Source organism: Pan paniscus, chromosome 6 (assembly GCF_029289425.2).
Source record: "Pan paniscus chromosome 6, NHGRI_mPanPan1-v2.0_pri, whole genome shotgun sequence".
Taxonomy (NCBI): Eukaryota; Metazoa; Chordata; class Mammalia; order Primates; family Hominidae; genus Pan; species Pan paniscus.
In genome coordinates, this window is record NC_073255.2 from 49,519,944 (window position 1) to 49,542,042 (window position 22,099).

A 22,099-nucleotide genomic window follows, 5' to 3' on the forward strand; every position below is an offset into this window, starting at 1 on the left:
TGCCTGTTGGGATTACCGCGCAGACCTTGGCGCCGCCCCCACACCTGCTGCCAGAAGTTGGGTCGAACAGATTGACCGAGATGAAGCTTATTTCTCGTAGAAACATCTTTCAAGCACCATTTTCCCTCAAAAATGTATCAGACATTGGATATGAGTTGTAATCTACTGAGATTTAATAGAAAACTTGCCGCGCCCTCGCCCTGACCTGGGTGCGTCCCACCTGCCATCACCATCCCTTTGCCCAGAACATAGGACTTCGTGTTAGGGTTTCCTTGTGCCTTGTCTTGCAGTCCGTACTTTGAGGCTGATTTCCAGGTACACTGCTCTGAACAGCTGGGTTTAGGATGGGTGGCATGGGATAAAGCCTTTTTTTGTAAGGCAGCACTAGTTGCAACAGTCAAACTGTACTTTGCCGTGTAGACCTAGGATAGTATGTAACACTATTGTAGTTTTGTAAATTAGCTGAGGACTGGATCTTGGAAAGTTGAATAAAGATCACTGTATGCTCATTTTTTGTTGTTGTTGTCTTGTTTGAGATGGAGTCTCTGTCGCCCAGGCTGGAGTGCTGTGGCGCGATCTCGGCTCACTGCAACCTCTGCCTTCCTGGGTTCAAGTGATTCTCCTGCCTCAGCCTCCCAAGTAGCTGATATTACAGGCACGCGCCACCACGCCCGGCTAATTTTTGTATTTTTAGTAGAGACGGGTTTTCACCACCTTGGCCAGGCTATTCTCGAACTCCTGACCTCAGGTGATCCGCCCGCCTCGGCCTCCCAAAGTGCTGGGATTACAGGCGTGAGCCACTGCGCCCGGCCCCTCATTATTTTTTTTAAGCGCACTTTTCACATTTCAGTTACTTTTTCCCTTTAAATAACATCTTTATTGAGATAAAATTCACATACCATACGATTCACCCACTTGACGTGCACAATTTCGGCCAGTCGTGGTGGCTCACGTTTGTAATCCCCGCACTTTGGGAGTGTGAAAGGAAGATCCCTTGAGCTCAGTTCAAGGAGACCAGCCTGAGCAACCAAAGTGATACCCGGCGTCTACAAAAAATAAAATTATCCGGATATGGTGGCATATACCACATATACTTGTAGTCGCAACTACTCAGGAGGCTGAGGCGGGAGGATGGCATGAGCCAGGGGAGGTCCAAGCTGCAGTGAGCCATTATTGCTCCACTGCACTCTAGCCTGGGTGACACAGTGAGATCCTGTCTCAAAAAAAAAGGCCGGGCGCGGTGGCTCACGCCTGTAATCCTAGCACTTTGGGAGGCTGAGGTAGGTGGATCCCCTGAGGTTGGGAGTTTGAGACCAGCCTGGCCAACATGGTGAAACCCTGTCTCTACTAAAAATACAAAAGTTAGCAGGGCATGGTGGCGTGGGCCTGTAGTCTCAGCTACAGGCTGAGCTCCTCCAGCCTCAGCAGGAGGCTGAGGCAGGAGAATCGCTTGAACGCAGGAGGCAGAGGTTGCAGCGAGTCGAGATGGCGCCACGGCACTACAGCCTGAGCGACAGAGCAAGACTCCATCTCAAAAAAAAAAAAAGGAAAGAAAAAACTACAGTATCATCTGCTTTTTAGATTTTTAGGTAATTTTTGAGATCATTGTACAAATTATTGAGAAATTCATTTTGAAAACAGTAAAATTTTAAGAAATTGTACATAAAAATTTATTCTATGCAGTCATAATAAATAGTACAGAGAGATCCTGTGTTCCTTTCCCACTTCTCTAACATTGTGCAAAACTATAGTAAATATCACAGCCAGATATTGACATTAATAAAATTCAAGATACAGAATATTCCCGTCATCACAAGGATCCCTTCCATTGCTTTTTTATAGCCACACCCACATTCCTCCCATTCCCAGTCCTTCAACTCCTGGCAACCACTAATCTGTTCTTCATTTCCCTAATTTTGGCATGTCAAGAATGCCAAATAAAAGGATTCATAGAGCCTTTTGGGATTGGTTTTTTCCAGTCAGCTTAATTCCCTGGAGAATCATCCAGGTTGTTGCGTGTTATCGGTAGTTCATTCCTTGGCCAGGCGCAGTGGCTTACGCCTGTAATCCTAGCAACTTTGGAGGCTGAGGCAGGCAGATCGCTTGAGCCCCAGGAGTTCGAGTCTGAGGAACATAGTGAGACCTCGTCTCTACAAAAAAAAAAAAAAAAAAAATTAGCCAGGCGCAGTGGTGCGTTCCTGTAATCCCAGCTACTCAGGAAGCTGAGGTGGGAGGATCTCTTGAGCCTGGGCTGTGGTGGCTGCGGTGAGCCGAGATCGCGCCACTGCACTCCAGCATGAGTGACAGAGTGAGACCCTGTCTCCAAAAAAAAAAAAAAAAAAGGTACTTCATTCCTTTTTATTGAAGCCGGGCTATTGGGCTATGGATGTACCACAGTTGGTTTATTCATCCATTAAAAGACATCTTTACTGTTTCCATTCTTTGGCTATTACAAATAAAGCTGCTACAAACCTTCATGTACAGATTTTTATTTGAACATAAATTGACATTTCTCCAAGATAAATGCCCAGGAATACAATCACTAAGTCGTAGTGCGCGCTTAGTTATTAAACAAATAGCCAAACTGTTTTCCAGAGTGATTGTACTATTTTACATTCCCACCGGCACTGTGTGGTCTTGTTTCTCCACATACTTGCCAGCATTTGGTGATGTTACTTTTTTTATTATAGCCATTCCAATAAATGTGTAGTAATGTCTCTTTGTGGTTGTAATTTGCATTTTTCTGATGGCTAATGATGTTGAACATCTTTTCATGTGCTTATTTGCCATCTGTCTATTCTCTCTTTTTTTGGAAGAGATGGGATCTTGCTATGTTGCCCAGGCTGGTCTTGAACTCCTGGGATCAAGTGATCCTCCTGTCTTAGCCTCCCAAAGTGCTAGGATTTCAGGCATGAGCCACCATGCCTGGCCCCTGTATACTCTCGGGTGAAATGTCTGTTCATATCTTTTGTTCATTTCGTAATTAGATTGTTCGGTTTTTGTTAACTGTTGAGCTTTGAGAATTCCTAATGTATTCTAGATACCACTGCTTTGTTGGATATGTAGTTTGCAGGTATTTTCTCCTAGTCAGCAGCATGTCTTTTCATCTTGGTTTTTTTTTTTTTTTTGGTTTTTTGTTTTTGAGATGGAGTCTCGTTCTGTCCCCCAGGCTGGAGTGCAGTGGCATAATCTCTACAACCTCTGCCTCCCAGGTTCAAGCGATTCTTCCGCCTCAGCCTCCTGAGTAGCTGGGATTACAGGCACTTGCCACCACACCTGGCTAATTTTTGTATTTTTAGTAGAGACGGGGTTTCACCATGTTGGTCAGGCTGGTCTCGAACTCCTGACCTTGCGATCCGTCCACCTCAGCCTCCCAGAGTGCTGGGATTACAGGTGTGAGCCACTGCTCCTAGCCCTTTTCATCTTTTTGTTTGTTTGTTTGTTTGAGACGGAGTCTTGCTCTGTTGCCCAGGCTGGAGTGCAGTGGTGCAATCTTGGCTCACTGCAACCTCCGCCTCCCCGGTTCAAGCCTTTCTCAGCCTCCCAAGTAGCTGGGACTACAGCCGCGTGCCACCACGCCTGGCTAATTCTTTTGTATTTTTAGTAGAGACGGGCTTTTACTGTGTTAGCCAGGATGGTCTGGATCTCCTGACCTCGTGATCGACACCCCCTTGGCCTCCCAAAGTGCTGGGATTACAGGCGTGAGCCACCGCGCTTAGCCCCTTTTCATCTTCTTAACAGGGTCTTTTGCAAAGCAAAAGTTTATACTTTTGATGAGGTCTGGTTTACCAATTTTATCTTTTGTTAGATTACTTTTGGTGTTGAGTCGAAGAACTCTTTGCCTAGCCCAAATTCCTGAAGATTTTATCATATGTATTTTTCTAAATTTTTTTTTTTGGGGGGGGACACAGTCTTACTCTGTCACCCCAGGCTGGAGTGCAGTGGCATGATCACAGCTCACCGCAGCCTCAACCTCCTGGGCTCAGGTGATCCGGTGATCCTCACACCTCAGCCTTCTCAGTAGCTAAGACTACCGGAGTCTGCACCATGCCTGGCTAATTTTTGTATTTTTTGTTTTTTGGTTTTTTCGAGACGGAGTCTTGCTCTGTCGCCCAGGCTGGAGTGCTGGAGTGCAGTGGCACGATCTCGGCTCACTGCAACCTCCGCCTTCAGGGTTCATGCCATTCTCCCACCTCATCCTCCCAAGTAGCTGGGACTACAGGTGCCCGCCACCATGCCCGGCTAATTTTTTTTTTTTTTGTATTTTTTAGTAGAGACGGGGTTTCACTGTGTTACCCAGGATGGTCTCGATCTCCTGACCTCGTGATCCCCCCCGCCTCGGCCTCCCAAAGTGCTGGGATTACAGGCGTGAGCCACCGTGCCTGGCCTAATTTTTGTATTTTTTGTAGGGACGGGTTTTGCCATGTTGCCCAGACTGGTCTCAAACTCCTGGGGTCAAGCAATCCTCCCACCTTGGCTTCCCGAAGTGCCAGGATTACAGGCGTGAGCCACTGTGCCTGGCCAGTTTTATAAAACTTTTAAATTTTACATTTAAATCTATGATTCATTTGGACTTAATTTCTTTTTTCTTTTTTTTTTATGTTTTCACTTTATGGTACTTTTTGATGAACAGTTTTTAATTTTAATGTAATTGATATAAATTTAGTCTTGTGGCCAGCTTTTTTTGAGTCCTAAAGACTCAAGATCAAATAGATATTCTAAAAGTTTTAATGTTTTTTTTTATTATTATGCTTTAAGTTCTAGGGTACCTGTGCACAACATGCAGGTTTGTTACATATGTATACATGTGCCATATTGGTGTGCTGCACCCATTAACTCGTCATTTACATTAGGTATATCCATTTGGAGTTAATTTCTGTATGTGGTTTAAAGTTTGAGTGTTTTTTGGTTTTTGTGGGGGTTTTTTGCTTATGAATATCTAACCAGCACCATTTGTTTGAGAAGACTGTTTTTCTTCCATTGAATTGCTTTTGCACTTTCGTCAGAAATCACTTGGCTGTACTTGTGTGACTCTGTTTCTGATTCTCTGTTGCATTCCATTGATCTTTGTGTCTATCCCATCACCAATACCGAGAGTTTTTATTATTGTAGCTCATAAGAAGTCTCAAAATCGGATAGATTGATTTCTCTCACTTCTTTTTCAAAATTGTTTCAGCTAATCTAGTTCTTTTGCCTTTCTTTTTTTTTTTCTTGAGACGGAGTCTTACTCTGTTGCCCAGGCTGGAGTGCAATGGGCATGATCTCGGCTCACTGCATCCTCTGCGTCCTGGGTTCAAGCGATTCTCCTGCCTCAGACCCCCAAGTAGGTGGGACTACAGGCATGTACCACCACACCCTGCTAATTTTTTTTATTTTTAGTAGAGATGGGGTTTCACCATGTTGGCCAGGCTGGTCTTGAACTCCTGACCTCATGATCCACTCGCCTCGGCCTCCCAAAGTGCTAGGATTACAGGTGTGAGCCACCACGCCTGGCCACCTTTCTTCATTATACTTATTTATTATTTTTGAGGCAGGGTCTTACCCTGTCACCCAGGCTGGAGTAGAGTGGCATTATCACAGCTCAGTGCAGCCTCTACCTTCCAGGCTCCAGCAATTTTGCTACTTCAGCCTCCTGAGTAGCTGGGACTGCAGGCACATACCACCACGCCTGGCTGGTTTTTTTCTTTTCTTTTCTTTTCTTTTTTTTTTTTTTGAGACGGAGTGTCACTCTGTCGCCCAGGCTGGAGTGCAGTGGCGCGATCTCGGCTCACTGCAACCTCCGCCTCCTGGGTTCAAGCAATTCTCCTGCCTCAGCCTCCTGAGTAGCTGGGACTACAGGCACGTGCCACCAACGCCTGGCTAATTTTTTTGTATTTTTAGTAGAGACAGGGTTTCACCATGTTAGCCAGGATGGTCTCGATCTCCTGACCTCGTGATCCACTTGCCTCAGCCTCCCAAAGTGCTGAGATTACAGGCATGAGCCACTGCGCCTGGCTTGTTTTTGTTTTTGTTTTTTGTGACAGTCTCACTTTGTCGCCCAGGCTGGAATGCAGTGTTGTGATCTCGGCTCACTGCAACCTCTGCCTCCCAGATTCATGTTATTCTCTCACCTCGGCCTCCTGAGTAACTGGGACTATAAGCACCCGCCACCACACCTGGCTGTTTTGTTTGTTTGTTTGTTTGTTTGTTTGTTTTGAGATGGAGTCTCGCTCTGTCACCCAGGCTGGAGTGCAGTGATGCGATCTCGGCTCACCGCAAGCTCTGCCACCCAGGTTCACGCCATTCTTCTGCTCAGTCTCCCGAGTAGCTGGGACTACAGGCGCCCACCACCATGCCTGGCTAATTTTTTGTATTTTTAGTAGAGATGGGGTTTCACCGTGTTAGCCAGGATGGTCTCGATCTGGCCTCGTGATCCGCCCGTCTCAGCCTCCCAAAGTGCTGGGATTACTGGCGTGAGCCACCACGCCCGGCTATAATTTTTATATTTTTAGTCGAGATGGGGTTTCACCATGTTGGCCAGGCCGTTCTCAAACTCCTGACCTCAAGTCATCTGCCCACATCGGCCTCCCAAAGTGCTGGGATAACAGGTGTGAGCCACTGGGCCCAGCCACCTGGCTTTTTTTTTTTTTTTTTTTTTTGGAGACGGCATTTTGCTGTTGTTGCGCAGGCTGGAGTGCCATGGCGTGATCTCAGCTCACTGCAACCTCCACCTCCCAGGTTCAAGTGATTCTCCTGCCTCAGCCTCCCGAGTAGCTGGGATTACAGGTATGTGCTGCCACTCCCAGCTAATTTTGTATTTTTAGTTGAGACGGGGTTTCTCCATGTTGGTCAGGCTGGTCTGAAACTCCCAAACTCGGGCCATCCGCTCGCCTCGCCCTCCCAAAGTGCTGGGATTACAGGCATGAGCCACGGCACCTGGCCAAGCTGTCTTTTTAAAATTTTTATTTTTTGTAGATATAGGGTCTTGCTCTGTTGCCAAGGCTGGTCTCAAACCCCTAGGCAAGCTATCCTTTCACCTCAGCCTCCCAAAGTGCTGGGATTACAGGCCTTTTTTTTTTTTTTTTCTTGTGTATAATGCACCATTTCTCTCTGGCTGCCTTCAAGGTTTTGTTTTTTTTTGTTTTTTGTTTTTGTTTTTTGTATTGAGTTTTCTGAATTTGTTTATGATGTGTCTTGGTGTGCATTTATTTGGGTTTATTCTTCATGGGGTTCTTTATGCCTTTTGCCAGATTTGGGAGATTTGTAGCCATTATTTTTTTGAATGCTTTTCCAGCCCCTCCTTCTGCCTTCATCAGGGACTCCAATGACATCAATATTAGATCTTTTGTTATTTCCCTGAGGCCTTGTTCTCTCTTCAAGTTCACTGATTTCCTCTGTCTTTATTCTGCCCTTTAACCCATGCTAAAGCTTTTTTCTTTTGCTTAGTATGTTTTTCAGTTCTGAAATGTCTGTTTTGTTCTCTACATCTTCTCTTTGCTGAAACTTTATTTTTCATTTGTTTCAAGCATGTTCATAGTTGCTCGTGGAAGCATTTTGAGGATGCCTCTTTTAGAATCTTTTTCAGATAATTGTAAGTCTACGTCATCTTGGTATTGGTGTCTATAGATTGTCTTTTTTTGTTTGAAATTATCCCGGTTCTTTTGGGTTTTTTTTTTTTTTTTTTTTTGAGATGAAGTCTCGCTCTGTCGCCCAGGCTGGAGTGCAGTGGCGCGATCTCAGCTCACTGCAACCTCCTGGGTTCAAGCGATTCTCCTGCCTCAGCCTCCCAAGTAGCTGGGATTACAGGCATGTGCCACCATGCCAGGCTAATTTTTGTATTTTTGTAAAGATAGGGCTTCACCATGTTGGCCAGGCTGGTCTTGAATTCCTGACCTCAAGTGATAACACCCACCTCAGCCTCCCAAAGTGCTGGGATTACAGGTATGAGCCACCATGCCCGGCCAAGATTATCCTGGCCCTTGGTGTAAAGAGTGATCTTTGACTTGCAACCTGGACATTCTGGGTGTTATGTTATGGACTCTTGATCTTGTTTAAATCTCTAAGCAATGCAGGCTTCCTCTGCTGGGGCAGGGAGGGGCTGCTTCCTCATTGTTGCTGGTGGGGTGTCTGGGGGGAGGGATTCCTTGTTATTGCTGTATGACTGTAAGAGTTCCCCGTTAGGCCTTGGTGATATCACCCTGCCTGGGAAGGGAGGGGTGCTGCTTCATTGCTGCTGGATGGGATTGAAATCCAGACTCCCTACCTGGTCTCCACTAACTTATCAGGGAGTGAGTTGGAAGGGCTCATTATTCACCAGGTGGGGATGAAAGTCCCTGGTCCCTATTCTGACACCAGCTGAGTGGAGTGAGGATGTTTCCTGTGGAATTTGGCCGCAGTAGAGCAATTGTTGTTTAAAACTTTAAAAGTTTTCCATCTTGCTGCTCTTTTCCTGGTCCTTTGGCTAGAGAGAACAGGTTTCTGTTTGTAGTTTTCTTTGTCTACACCTGTTGGCATTTCTGGATTGTAGGCTTCTCGAGTACCTAGGTCTGAAACACATGAAGCATAAAGAAAATCAAGAACTCAGTGCTCGGCTGGGTGTGGTGGCTCATACCTGTAATCCTAGCACTTTGGGAGTCCGAGACAGGCAGATCACTTGAGGTTAGGAGTTCGAGGCCACCCTGGCCAACATGGCAAAACTGTCTCTATAAAAAATACAAAAATTAGCCAGGCATGGTGATGTGCGCCTGTAGTAGTCTCAGCTACTTGGGGGACTGAGGTGGGAGAATCACTTGAGCCTGGGAGGTCCAGGCTGCAGTGAGCCGAGATCACACCACTGCACTCCAGCCTGGGCAACAGAGCAAGACCCTGAAAGAAAGAAAAAAAAAAAAAAACCTCAATGCTCTTTCTTTGGGTCCTCTGGTTCCTAGCCAGTCTGCTTCCTTCTCTCCACCTTTCACAGTCTTGTTTTGTCTTAAATGTAACGCCTCATGTTTTTAGCTATATTTAGCAGGAAACACGTTTTATATATGCTTTAATGAGATGTTGAAAAATTGTCCTGCTTTCCATAAAGATTTAATAATTTACACTCTATCAATACCTTTTAAAAGTGCCTATTTATCTACACCCTCCCCAGTCAACCTGTTTATACCACATCAGTCATGGGCACCTCAGATGCTGTGGGGCCACGTCTCAGGGAAAGGGCAGAACAGTCTTCAGACCTATATACTGAAGCATACTCAGGGATCTGATCAGGGAGGTGTCAGTCCCTACCAGTGGTGACCACCCATGATTGGTGAGCTAAATAGGCTTCTGTGCTAAATGATGGAGACAGCCTACTAATGTTTTGGAAATTACCAGTTGACCGCCACTCCAAATTAGCTAATGTTTAGGTTTAAATATCTTGGAAACTTGAACTTTTTATATCACTAGTTTGCCTTTTTTCCTAGGCTACATATATATGTATATATATACACATATGTTTATGTATATATACACACATATATATACGTACATATGTATATATACACATATATGTGTATATACGTACATATACACATATATACATATATGTGTATATACGTACATATATACACATGTATACATATATACACATATATGTATATATACACATGTATACATATATACACACGTTTATGTATATATACACATACATACGTATATGTGTATATGTATACGTATATACGTATATATGTGTATATATGTATATACGTATATACAGATATACGTATATACGTATGTATGTGTATATATGTATATATATACACATATGTTTATGTGTATATACACATACATACGTATATATGTGTATATACACATATATACGTATATATGTGTATATACACATATATACGTATATATGTGTATATATACGTATATATGTATGTATACATATATACGTATATATACGTGTATATATACACACATATACGTGTATATATACACACATATACGTGTATATATACACACATATATACATATATACGTATATATATACACGTATATATATACGTATATATGTGTGTATATATGTGAGCCAAGATCGCGCCACTGCACTCCATCCTGGACGACAGAGCGAGACTCCGTTCGGAGCTCTGGAGTCTCACTCTGTCGTCCAGGCTGGAATGCAGTGGCGCGATCTCGGCTCACAGTAACCACCTCCTGGGTTCAAGCAATTCTCCTGCCTCAGCCTCCCAAGTAGCTGGGACTACAGGCACCCGCCACAGTGCACAGCTAATTTTTTTGTAGTTTTAGTAGAGGCGAGGTCTCAGCATGTTGGCCAGGCTGGTCTCAAACTCCTGATCTCAGGTGATCCACCCACCTCGACCTCCCAAAGTGCTGGGATTACAGGCATGAACCACCATACCCAGCCATTTCTTTAGTCATAGATATACCTTCAAGTTTTCAAAGTGCTTTCATATTTGTGTTACAATTACAAAAAGACATTATGAGGGGGTTAGGAGTAATTACTGTCTCCACTTTATGGCCCAGGAAAGCTCACACAGTGACTTGGTGTCACGTGGTCTCTGTTGGCCCAGGAAAGCTCACACAGTGACTTGGTGTCACACGGTCTCTGTACCTGCAGGCTCAACAATTGTTTCCATCTAGCAATGAAAAAAAACTTTACAGTTTAAAAGTAATCCTCACTACTTCCCTCAGCTTGTGTGTAATGAGGTGTCACTAGTGAAAGATAATAAATTCTTTGAGATTCTCAGCCAATAAGGGAGAATTGATATCTGTACTCTGTACATGAGTTCTTTGTATTACTACTAAAACAAAAATAATTGCAGGCATGAGACAACAGCCATAGGTCTGTAGCAAATGTGTTCATGATTCATCAGAAGAATTGAGTCTGAAACTGAAAAAAAGAAAGTGGATGAGTTGTCCTTTAAAATGGTTGCCAGCTAACACTCATAGGGTTTAAGGATCATGTAATGATGTGTGGGTTTTTTTCCCTCAAAGACTCATTTACTGAGAAACAGCAGACTGTTTTTGCTAGGTCTTGCCTTTTTAATTACCCCCCTACCTAGCCAATGTCATATTGATAGGCGTCAGTAGTTGGTTTATTTCCCTCATTCTTTGTGCCCTTTGGGTACCTCCTACCCAACTGGGGAAATTCGAGGCATAGACCTCGAAGGCTTCATATTTCAGACAGAACCCTATTTAAGTATATCGTTTCCTAAGGGCAGGGCGTTTAACACCTAAAAACTAATTTTCCTTTGGTTTTTACTTTTTTTCTTTGTACAACTTATTTTTCCCAAATGTATGTGTTTATTCTTGCATCTTGAAATTAATGGATTACAACTTGTATCATTTTTGTGTACAGTGATAAGTTCAGTTACATTTTTTCTTACACATTAAAAAAATAACTTTATTGAGACATAATTCACATACCATACAATTCACTCATTTAAATTGTAAGGTGAATGTTTTTCAGTATATTAGAGGGTTGTGACACCATCAGCACAATCTAGTTTTAGAGCATTTTCATCCTCTCCTCCCAAAAAGAAAGCCCTATGTCCATTGAGTTACTCCTCATCCTTCCCTCATTTCTCTGCCCCAGCCCCAGGCAACCACTAATCTACTTTCTCTCTGTATAGATTTGCCTATTCTGGAATGTGATATTATTATCATATATGGGTTTTTGTCCATGATTCCTGGTTCCATAGTTCTTGTTATTTCCTAAGTAACTAAAATAAGCATGTATTTTGTTAAAGTATTTCTCCTTGGTTCCTGAAGTAGCTTCCAAACAGCTTCAGAATGATAAAGGTGAAAGTCTTTCGTTACAATGTTGGGGTGCTTTAGGCCCCAGAAACAGGCCTGTGGCACTCCTTTCACCTGCTGCTTTTTCTCCCCAAGGGAGGCCATAGAAACTAAAAATATACTCTAATATTCCTCCACTGTTCTGTCTTGGAGCCAGCAATAAAGAAATTCTCTGACCTACCTTGTCTGATTGTAGGTCACAAGACACCCACTTCAGGAGTCCTGCCTCACACCCACAGGAAGGAATCCTGCACAGAGAGGCCAAGAAGAATCTGAACAAACAGGCCTGGCTGGGTTTCCCCACTCGGTCTGTTGGTATTAGATCATACCCTTTTTGTCTGATCACCTATCTACATGGTTATCTATGCTTCAGTCATGCATATCCAATGAAGTCTCCATAAAAGGCCCAAGAGGATGGGGTACGGAGAGCTTCTGGATAGCTGAACATGTGGAGATTCCTGGAGGGTGGCATGCCTGGGGAGGGTATGGAAGCCTCCTTACCCCATCCTACACCTTGACCTGTGCAACTCTTAATCCACATCCTATGTTATATTCTTTGAAAAAAACAGTAGATGTAAGTAAGTGTTTCCTGAAATTTATTGAACCAAAGGAGGGGGTCATGGGATCTCCAGTTTCTAGCTGGTTGGCCAGAAGTACAAGTAAGACAACTGGGGGCTTGCGATTGACATCTGAAGTAGGAGGCAGCCTTGTGGGATTGAGCCCTTGACCTGTGGTATCTGATGCTGTCTCCAGGTAGGTAGCAGCAGAATTGAATTGTTTATTGGTAGGGAGAATTCCCCACACATTTAGTCACAGAAATCTTCTGTGTTGGTTGTTGTGTGAGAGCAGAGGAATAGACTCATAATATGTCTTTTGCGTCTGCTGCTTTTTACTGAGCATAATGTTTTCAAGGTTCCTCCAGGTTGGAGCATGCACCAGCACTTCCTTAGTTTCATTGCAGAATGCTGTTATATTCTATAGATATAACACGTTTTGCTTATTCATTCGTCAGTGATGGACATTTGAGTTGTTTCTACTGTTGTTTCTACTGTTTCAACTGTTGTTGCTCATAGCAACAATAATGCTGCTATGAGCATTTGTGTACAAGTTTTTTTGTGGACATACATTTTCATTTCTCTTGATTATATATCTAGGAGTGTAATTGCTGTGTTATATGGTGACTTTATGTGTTTATTGGCTGTTAGTATATCTTCTTTGGACAAATATCTATTCAAATCCTTTGCCTATTTTTTGATTGGGTTGTCTTTTTACTGTTGCATTATGAGAGTTCTTTATATATTCTGTATATAAGTTCCTTATCAGATAATTGCAAATATTTTCTCCCATCTATATCATTTCTTTCTTAATAAGTTCTTTGAAGCACAAAAATTTTTTTGTTTTGTTTTGTTTTGAGACAGAGTCTCGCTCTGTCACTCAGGCTGGAGTGCGGTGGTGCGATCTCAGCTCACTGCAACCTCTGTCTCCTGGGTTCAAGGGATTCTCCTGCCTCAGCCTCCCAAGCAGCTGGGACTACAGGCATGCATGACCATGCCCAGATAATTTTTGTATTTTTAGTAGAAACGGCGTTTCGCCATGTTAGCTAGGCTGGTCTCGAACTCCTGACCTCAAGTGATCCGCCTGCCTCAGCCTCCTAAAGCACTGAGATTACAGGCGTGAGATACCGCTCCTGGCCAGATTTTTTATTTTGATGAAATCCAATTTGTGGTTTTTATTTTGTTGTGGTGTCATAACTAAGAATACATTGCTTGAATCAGGGTCACAAAGATTTACTTCATGGAAGTTATAAAACTTCTAACTATCTTATAGTTTTGTCTCTTACATTCAGGTCTTTGATCCATTTTGCATTTTGTTTGTATATGACTATGCAACTTCATTCCTCTTTAGACGTGGAACTCTAGTTGTCCCAGCACCTTCAGTTGAAAAGACTGTTCTTTTCCCTGCTGAATGGAGTTGGCACCCATTTAAATAGAAATATTCTTTTAAACCAAGCTTGTCCAACTCCCAGCCCGTGGGCCACATGTGGCCCAGGACAGCTTTGAATGTGGCCCAACACAAGTTTGTAAACTTTGTTAAAACATTATGAGATGTTTTTGTGATTTTTTTTTTTTAAAGCTCATCAGCTGTCGTTAATGTTAGTGTATTTTATGTGTGGCCCTAGACAATTCTTCCAGTGTGGCCCAGGGAAGCCAAAATATTGGACATCCCTGTTTTAAACCAAAAATCAAAACACTTGGATATTTTGGACAGCTCAGAGGAGCTTTCACAAAAATTGTTTAAACAATTGAATGTCTCTACCAAATAACGTACTATTCTTAAAGTTGACTTAGTGTCAGTTACAGAATTCTAAGTTGAATTTCAAGACCTAATGTTGACTGGCTGGCAGTTTTCCTTCTTTTTGTATTTAATATATTTTGTTTGTTTGTTTGTTTTTAGAGATAGGGTCTCGCTCTGTCACCCAGGCTGGAGTGGAGTGGCACGATCATAGCTTACTGAAGCCTTGACCTCCTGGGCTCAGGCTATCCTTCCACCTCAGCCTCCGGGGTAGCTGGAACTACAGACATGTGCCACCACACCCTGATAGCTTTTAAATTTTTTGTGGAGATGTGGTTTCACTATGTTGCCCGGGCTGGTCTCAAACTCCTGGCCTCAAACAATCCTTAAGCCTTGGCACCCCAAAGTGCTAGGATTATAGGCATGAGCCACCGTGCTTGGCTTTTAATATCTTCTTATGCCGTTTTGTGTAAGAGAGAAAGGTGAAGAATGGGTATTTACCAGAATTAGAAATGTGCGTTAGTGTTGGCTCTGTCGTTCTGTCAAAGTGTGGACAGCAAATAGCTGTCCTGGCCATTCCTGGGTGGAGTTGGGGATGTTGAGCCATCTGCTGAAGGGCAGCTCTTCCCATGAGTCATCTTAAGGGAAGTTTAAAAATCTCAGCTGGGTGTGGTGGCTCACGCCTGTAATACCAGCACTTTGGGAGGCCGAGGCGGGCAGATCACGAGGTCAGGAGTTTGAGACCAACCTGGCCAACATAATGAAACCCTGTCTCTACTAAAAATACAAAAATTAGCCAGGTGGGATGGCACACACCTGTAGTCCTAGCTACTCGGGAGGCTGAGGCAGGGGAATTGCTTGAACCCGGGATGGGAGGTTGCACTGAGCCGAGATCAAACCACTGCACTCCAGCCTGGACTACAGAGCAAGACTCCGTATCAAAAAAAAAAATCTCCAGCTGTCGTGGCAGCTCTGCTGGGCAGCACTTAACTATGTGTCAGATTCAGTGACTGCGGATAGCAAAATGTCATGATTTACTTAAACAGGATCATGTGGAAGGGGCCACTTTGGGAAGAACAGATGAAATTGGTGTTTTACGATTGTCAGTTCAGTGCCTGTTAATTGAGCTATTGCAGCAACTGAATACTGATAGTTAATGAGGTGATGCTATTGTTTTCTGGGAGAAAACCCAACTCAGAGGCAATTGGGTATTTAATATTGCCTTAATAATGACATTAAAGGAAAAAAAATGAACATTTTCCTTTGAGCCTGAGAAATTTAAAAAAAAATAGCATAAAATGAAGCAACAGTAGTATTTTTGCTGTCAATGTTAGGGCTGTTTGTCTTCCTTAAATATATCAGTGGAAAAACTTGGAGTGTAGTTGGAGGTAGGAAGAACTACCGAATTAACTTAAAACTTTTGATTTCTAAAGTGAAAACCCAGGGGTAAAGATTGCATTCCCTAATTATATCCAGAATATATTGCTTGTTTACCTTTAATTTGTAAGGAGCAAGTTTTTGTTTGTTGTTCAGTTTGTTTTTAAAGAATATGTTCTGCTGTTTACTTTTGCTGACCTATCTCTTCTCAGTGGAGCAGGCCAGAGGTGAATGCAGGACACTCTAAGCCCTCTCTCTTGGTGTCCCTTAAGTGTATTCTGAGCATATTTGGGCCAAGAGGAAGTTTCTGATAAATAATATAGAAGATATTTTTATGTAACAGTTATTTCTGGGTAATTCACACTATGTTTCAGAGCTTGGATTTTCTTCGGGTAGGTGTGGACATGGAGTGTAGTTCCAACTTTACAACCAGAGCACCTGCTTTGAGACAAATTCATGAGCAACCATGTAGGCCAGCAAGCACCTTTTTTTCCACAGGCAGCATCCTTGTGAACTTTCCGCTTGGATCCTGACTCTGCTGTTAGTAGCCTATAACCTTGGATGAAATGTAAGGGAATGGAAACTGAAGCTATCTGTAAAGTGAAAGAGCTGGCGCCTGCCTTATTGGGAGCCTCTGGGTTTATGCATGAGTCAGATGCGTAGAGTTGCTCACCATGGAGGGCCCAGGGTAGGCAGGCATTATTGAACAACTGCTCCATGTGCTCTTTTCAATCTTTGCAGACCCCACCCACATCTCCCTTGCTCAGACCTGGCTCCCCATGGCTTATGAAAGGGGGCTGAGTGCAGAAGGTGGCAGGCAGGACACTGGACAACCCTCTGTGGCTTTTCCTTACCCTTCGTAGTACCATGAGATTCTGGCTCTTCCTGTCTCTGTGTTTCTGCCTATGGGTCCTTCCACATGCAGTGCCTCGTCTTCCCTCCTTCCCATCCATGTCCTTTTGTCTTGAGGCACACCCACTTGGAAGGAGCCCATCCTCTCACAGGGTCTGCTGGCATATTCTGCACCTCTCAAGTACTCATATTTCCTCTGCAATATTTTCTATGTTGTTTTTCCTCTGCTCAAGGGTAAATTGAGAGTAAGGAAAGTATTTTTCTAATTTCTTTGTATTTTCCATAATATTGTAAGTACAGCAGGTACTCAGTAGTTTCTGGACAGATTAGAAAATGTTTTACTTATTCTCCAATTAATCCTAATCCTAATTCTAAATTAATTAATCCTTGTTGCCTTTCTTCTAATTGTTTTATATATATGTAATATGTAAATTTAAAGAACATCGTATGTTTATCATCTTAGCCCTTAAACTAGATTTAATGGTTTTTTTGTTTTGTTTTGTTTTGTTTTGTTTTGAGACAGAGTCTCACTCTGTTGCTAGGCTGGAGTGCAGTGGTGCAATCTCGGCTCAGTGCAGCCTCCACCTACCAGGTTCAAGCAATTCTCCTGCCTCAGCCTCCCAAGTATCTGGGTCTACAGGCGTGCACCACCACACCCAGCTAATTTTTGTATTTTTGGTAGAGATGTGGTTTAGTAGACCATGTTGGCCAGGATGGTCTCGATCTCCTGACCTCGTGATCCACCCGCCTCGGCCTCCCAAAGTGCTGAGATTACAGGTGTGAGCCACCGAGTCTGGCCTAGATTTAAATTTTTAAGTGAAGATGGTAATATCTGCAACTGTGCACTCACCTTCCTTGGGCTCGCACAGGCATCCTGTGTTAGTAGGTGCAAGAGTGTGTTTCAGTTTCACACAGTCACAGCTCTGTTGTGCTCTCAGGCACATGAACTGGTGGCACTGAGCAGGTAGCACTCTTGTGAATACATTTATAGGCCAGGGTCTTTCTCCTCAACAATTAGAGTTGAACATGTTTTGTTTTTGTTTTTTTTCTAGTAGCTTTTAAAAAAAATTATCCTTTCTCTAGAGCATCAGGATCTAGTAGCCTTGTCTCCTAAATACTCATTTTTAAAACGTTTCTTTCTTGTTTTTTTTTTTTTTTTTTGTACAGGCAGTTGTGAAAACCTTCAGGACAAAAATGTTTCATTTAAGGACTTGTGCTGCTAAGTTGAGGCCATTGACGGCTTCCCAGACTGTTAAGACATTTTCACAAAACAGACCAGCAGCAGCTAGGACATTTCAACAGATTCGGTGCTATTCTGCACCTGTTGCTGCTGAGCCCTTTCTCAGTGGGACTAGTTCGAACTATGTGGAGGAGATGTACTGTGCTTGGCTGGAAAACCCCAAAAGTGTACATAAGGTAAGGCTCGCAGGGCTGTGGGTCTGCCTCATGTTGGTGTGTTGGCCTGTTCCTGACTGGTCACCAGGTAAGTGTGTGCGTCCTGAGGAGTCAGCGGGCAGACAGGCAGCTGGAGCGCCATACCAACCACCGTATCTGTATCGGACCCAGCATAGCCCCAGCAGAAGCCATGGTCCCTGGATTGGCGTCCAGCAGTAGACACTGTGCTTAACTCTGCGAGGATGTGAAGAAGCATGTGTGTGACCCTCCAGCATCTCCGCAAGGGCTGCTTCAGGATGAAGCCGCTGAAGAAAGAAGAAAGAAAGAAAGTGTGTGGAAAAGAGCAGAACCTCAGGAAGCTCCTCAATTCTAACTGTCTGGAGAGGATACTTTCATTTGTAACATGCCTTAGTCACCTCATGTAATTTCTGTATGAATGGCCTTTTAGCTCATTATGTTCGTATTTTTTTCCTGTTTGTTTCTAACTTCTCTGTATTACATATAAGGGCATTTTCTAAACTTTTCACCACATGATTACTGATGTAAGTCATGTCTTGTTTTTTTTGGTTTGTTTTTGTTTTTGTTTGTTTTGTTTTGTTTCAGACAGAGTCCCACTGTTGTCCAGGCTGGAGTGCAGTGGCGGGATCTCGGCTTGCTGCAACCTCCGACTCCTGGGTTCAAGTGATTCTTATGCCTCAGCCTCCCGAGTAACTGGGACTACAGGTGCACGTCACCACGCCTGACTAGTTTTTGTATTTTTAGTAGAGATGGGATTTTACTTTGTTGGCCAGGCTGGTCTTGAACCCCTGGCCTCAAGTGATCCACCCACCTTGGCCTCCCAAAGTGCTGGGATTACAGGTATGATCCACCACGCCTGGCCATGTCATGCCTTGTGACAGAATTCCTTTATTCTGTTTTGAGCCAATAAATATTTATAGGTTTTGATAACCATTCCTTGATTTTCAGGGAAAGCAGCCAGCCTCCTGAAGGAATTGGGAAGACAGTGTAGTATAGTAATAAGAGGGTAGGTCCCAGCGTTTCTAAGCTCCTGTGCCTCATCTGTAGGTGGTTGGGAGAATGAAAGGAGGTAGCATGAGCAAGGCACTCAGCTCGGAGGCAGTGCCTAGCCAACATTGCTTATCTTCACTGTGAATTTGGCTTTTTTCCTACTCTTGAATCTTGGGGGCTTATCACCAAAAGGAAGTCTGCTTCCACTGGGCTCCTGTAAACAAGCTTTCCCTTTAAGTATTAGTGACACTTACGAATTTTTTTTTTTAATTTAGCTAGGTGTGGTGGCACATGCCTGCAGTTCTAGCTACTCCACAGGCTGAAGTGGGAGGATTGCTGAAGCCCAGGAATTCGAGGTTACAGTGCGCTGTGATGGTGCCACTGCACTCCATCCTGGGCAACAGAGGGAGACCCTGTCTCTAAAATTTAAAAGAAGGTGGGGGGCGGGTATATTCCCATGACTGCTGGGCCACCAGGTCCCATTTTTTCAGGAATGCCACTTTGTCTCAGCCTTATTGCCCAGATCTAGCCCAGTCCTTCCCTGTTTCCATGGCAACCTGGGAGCAGCCTTGCTTACTGGGCAAGGTGAGACCTGGTTTTCTGTAAGAAATCTGTAGTTTATTTCCCTAGTCTGTAAACAAATTGCCCAGAAGAAGTGCTCTGTGAAACTGGCCCCTGCTTTTGATGTGATGTCATGGATGTTACTGAAGACTGTGGTTGCAGATTGTGGCAGATTTCACACACACACACCCCTACACACACACACACACACACACACACACACACACACACACACACACACACCCCTACACACACCCCTACACACACACACACACACACACCCCTACACCTGCAGATTATATCTAGAATAAAACTGAGCCCTGAGGTTTCAGAATCAAGGACTATTATGTGCCCAGGCCTATTCTTTTGCCTTCCTTTTCTCAAACATAACCTTTTCTTGGAACCAACCAAGTTGTTTTCAGTGATGTTAGGATTTGGAGTCAGTAGCTCCTAAATGACAGTGCCTAGTGTCTGAAAGGTAAAGAGCACCTGGCTGAGACTGCATGTCCTTGTGAAGGTTTGGTCCTCAGTGATTCATGGGTAAAAGGTGCACTCTGTGAGCAGTGTGGCCACAGTGCTGTGGACACTGGGCCTGTTGCCATCATAGCTGCTCCTGCTGGAAGCTTTTGAAGATGGTTTTTGTGGGGGCATGGTGGCTTTATGTCTTTATGCCTGCTTCTGTTGCTGGGAGTCTCCAGGGGGCACAGTGTGGGAATCACATGCATGCTCTGCCCCTCCCTGCTTGTAGAGGGGAGGGGACAGGATGGTTAAAAGTGGGCGTGCCCTCCAGCAATCCCGGTTGTCATCCAGCACGGACTTCATCACTCCTCTGCCATCCCAGATGGCAAGGTGGGTCCTCTTTAAGTTGAATTGGGCCCAGTATGTGGTGTGTGCATGTTTTTTTGTTTGTTTGTTTTTTTGTTTTGTTTTTGAGACAGAGTCTCACTCTGTCGCTCAGACTGGAGTGCAGTGGTGCGATCTCAGCTCACTGCAACCTCCACCTCCGAGGCTCAAGCGATTCTCCTGCCTCAGCCTCCTGAGTAGCTGGGATTACAGGCCTGTGCCACACGCCCGGCTAATTTTTGTATTTTTAGTAGAGACGGGGTTTCACCATGTTAGTCGGGCTGATCTTGAACTCCTGGCCTCGTGATCCGCCTGCCTTGGCCTCCCAGAGTGCTGGGATTACAGGCGTGAGCCATGGCGCCTGGCCATGTGCATGTTTTTCAAGGGAGATAATCCATAACTTCTGTCCAAATTTCAAAGCATCTGTCACCCATGAAAGTTTAGGATCCATAGCCTTAGAGGTATTTCACTTTATTTGTGCTCTTATTTTAGATCACATAGTTTAAATAGAGATAATAATAGTTTAAATAGAGATAATAAAATTAGAAGTGCTGTAGGATTTAGATAGATCATCTATCTCATCTTCTGTTTAAATATCAGAAATGTCCTGAGGTCAGATTCCGTACTTATTTTCAGAGAGCTTATGGGGGGCTGCAAGGACTAAACTCATACAGCAGAAAAGGAACAAACTCAACGTCTTCCTCTCCTGCCCTTTGGCACTACTTTCCCATTGTTGTTTTTATTTTTATTTATTTTATTTATTTTTTTGAAATGGAGTCTCACTCTGTCACCCAGGCTGCAGTGCAGTGAGGTGATCTCAGCTCACTGCAACCTCCACCTCCTGGTTCAAGTGATTCTCGTGCCTCAGCCTCCCGAGTAGCCAGGATTACGGATACGCGCCACCACACCCGGCTAATTTTTGTATTTTTAGTAGAGACGGGGTTTCACCATGTTGGCCAGGCTGGTCTCAAACTCCTGACCTCAATCAGTCTGCCCACCTCAGCCTCCCAAAGTGCTGGGATTACAGGTGTGAGCCACTGCACCCAGCTCCATTGTTATTTTTAAATCTGTGTTTTATAGTGTTTCCAAGCATACATAACAGTAGAGAGAAGAGTAGATGATAAACCTAATGAGGAGACTGGTCACGCAGCTTCAACAGCTGTCTTAAAAATCTATTCCCTACCCCAGTGACTTTTTTATTTGTTGGTTTATTTGGGGTTTGAGGAGTAGACACTGGAGTATTTTAAGGCAAATTCCAGACCTGTGTCATTTCTGGCATAAATGCATCAGTGTAACTAACTGTTAAGTAATTGTTTTCATAACCACACCCAATAAAATTAACAGGCTAATTCTCTAATAGAATTTTTTCTCAGTCCATGTTTAAATATTTACTCTTCTCTTAAAGCTGCCCTTTTACATTTTGTTTTGTTTTTTAATTTTTATTTTACTTTTTTTTACATTTGGTTTTACACTTTATAATTGGTTGTTGTATTCCTTATTTTTAATTTTATTTATTTTTTAATTAAAAACTTTTTTTAATATAAGTAGGAGCCATGCCTGTAATCCTGATACTTTGGGAGGCTGAGGCAGGAGGATTACTTGAGTCCAGGAGTTTGGGACCAGCCTGGACAAGGCGAGACCTTGTCTCTATTAAAAATAAAATAGAAAGCTTTTTAAAAAAATAAAAAAATGTAAATAGAGATGGAGTCTCTTTATGTTGTCCAGACTGGTCTTGAACTCCTGGGCTCAAGCAATCCTCCCAGCTTGGCCTCCCAAAGTGCTGGGATTACAGTTGTGAGCCACCACACCCAGCCTCTTAAAAAAAACTTCTATTCTTAAAATGCTTAACTGATGTGAAAATTATATTTGTGGTAAAATATTTTAGCAAATCAGAGCTGCAAGTACCTTTTTTACTGTAAGTCCGCTCCCCAGAACAGAATCCGGTTAACTAGCTGACCTGGGTCTGTCTCTGTGGTGGGCCCATCTGCCATCTCCCTTTTGTTCCTACCTT

General features: G+C 43.5%; 1 protein-coding gene across 7 annotated transcripts in view; it reads left to right on the forward strand.

Moving 5' to 3' along the window:
* Positions 1-22,099, forward strand: part of OGDH (oxoglutarate dehydrogenase) — a 102,818-nt gene that overhangs the window by 784 nt on the left and 79,935 nt on the right. For 4 of the 7 annotated variants that reach the window (XM_034964036.2, XM_034964034.2, XM_034964033.2 and 1 more), the window contains exon 2: positions 17,449-17,697. In XM_034964036.2, coding sequence (XP_034819927.1) covers positions 17,476-17,697 — 222 coding nt within the window. In that variant the 5' untranslated portion in view covers positions 17,449-17,475. Of the gene's footprint in view, positions 1-11,960; positions 12,068-17,448; positions 17,698-22,099 lie in introns of those variants that run through there. The other 3 variants (XM_055115898.1, XM_055115899.1, XM_055115900.1) reach the window with 2 other exon arrangements.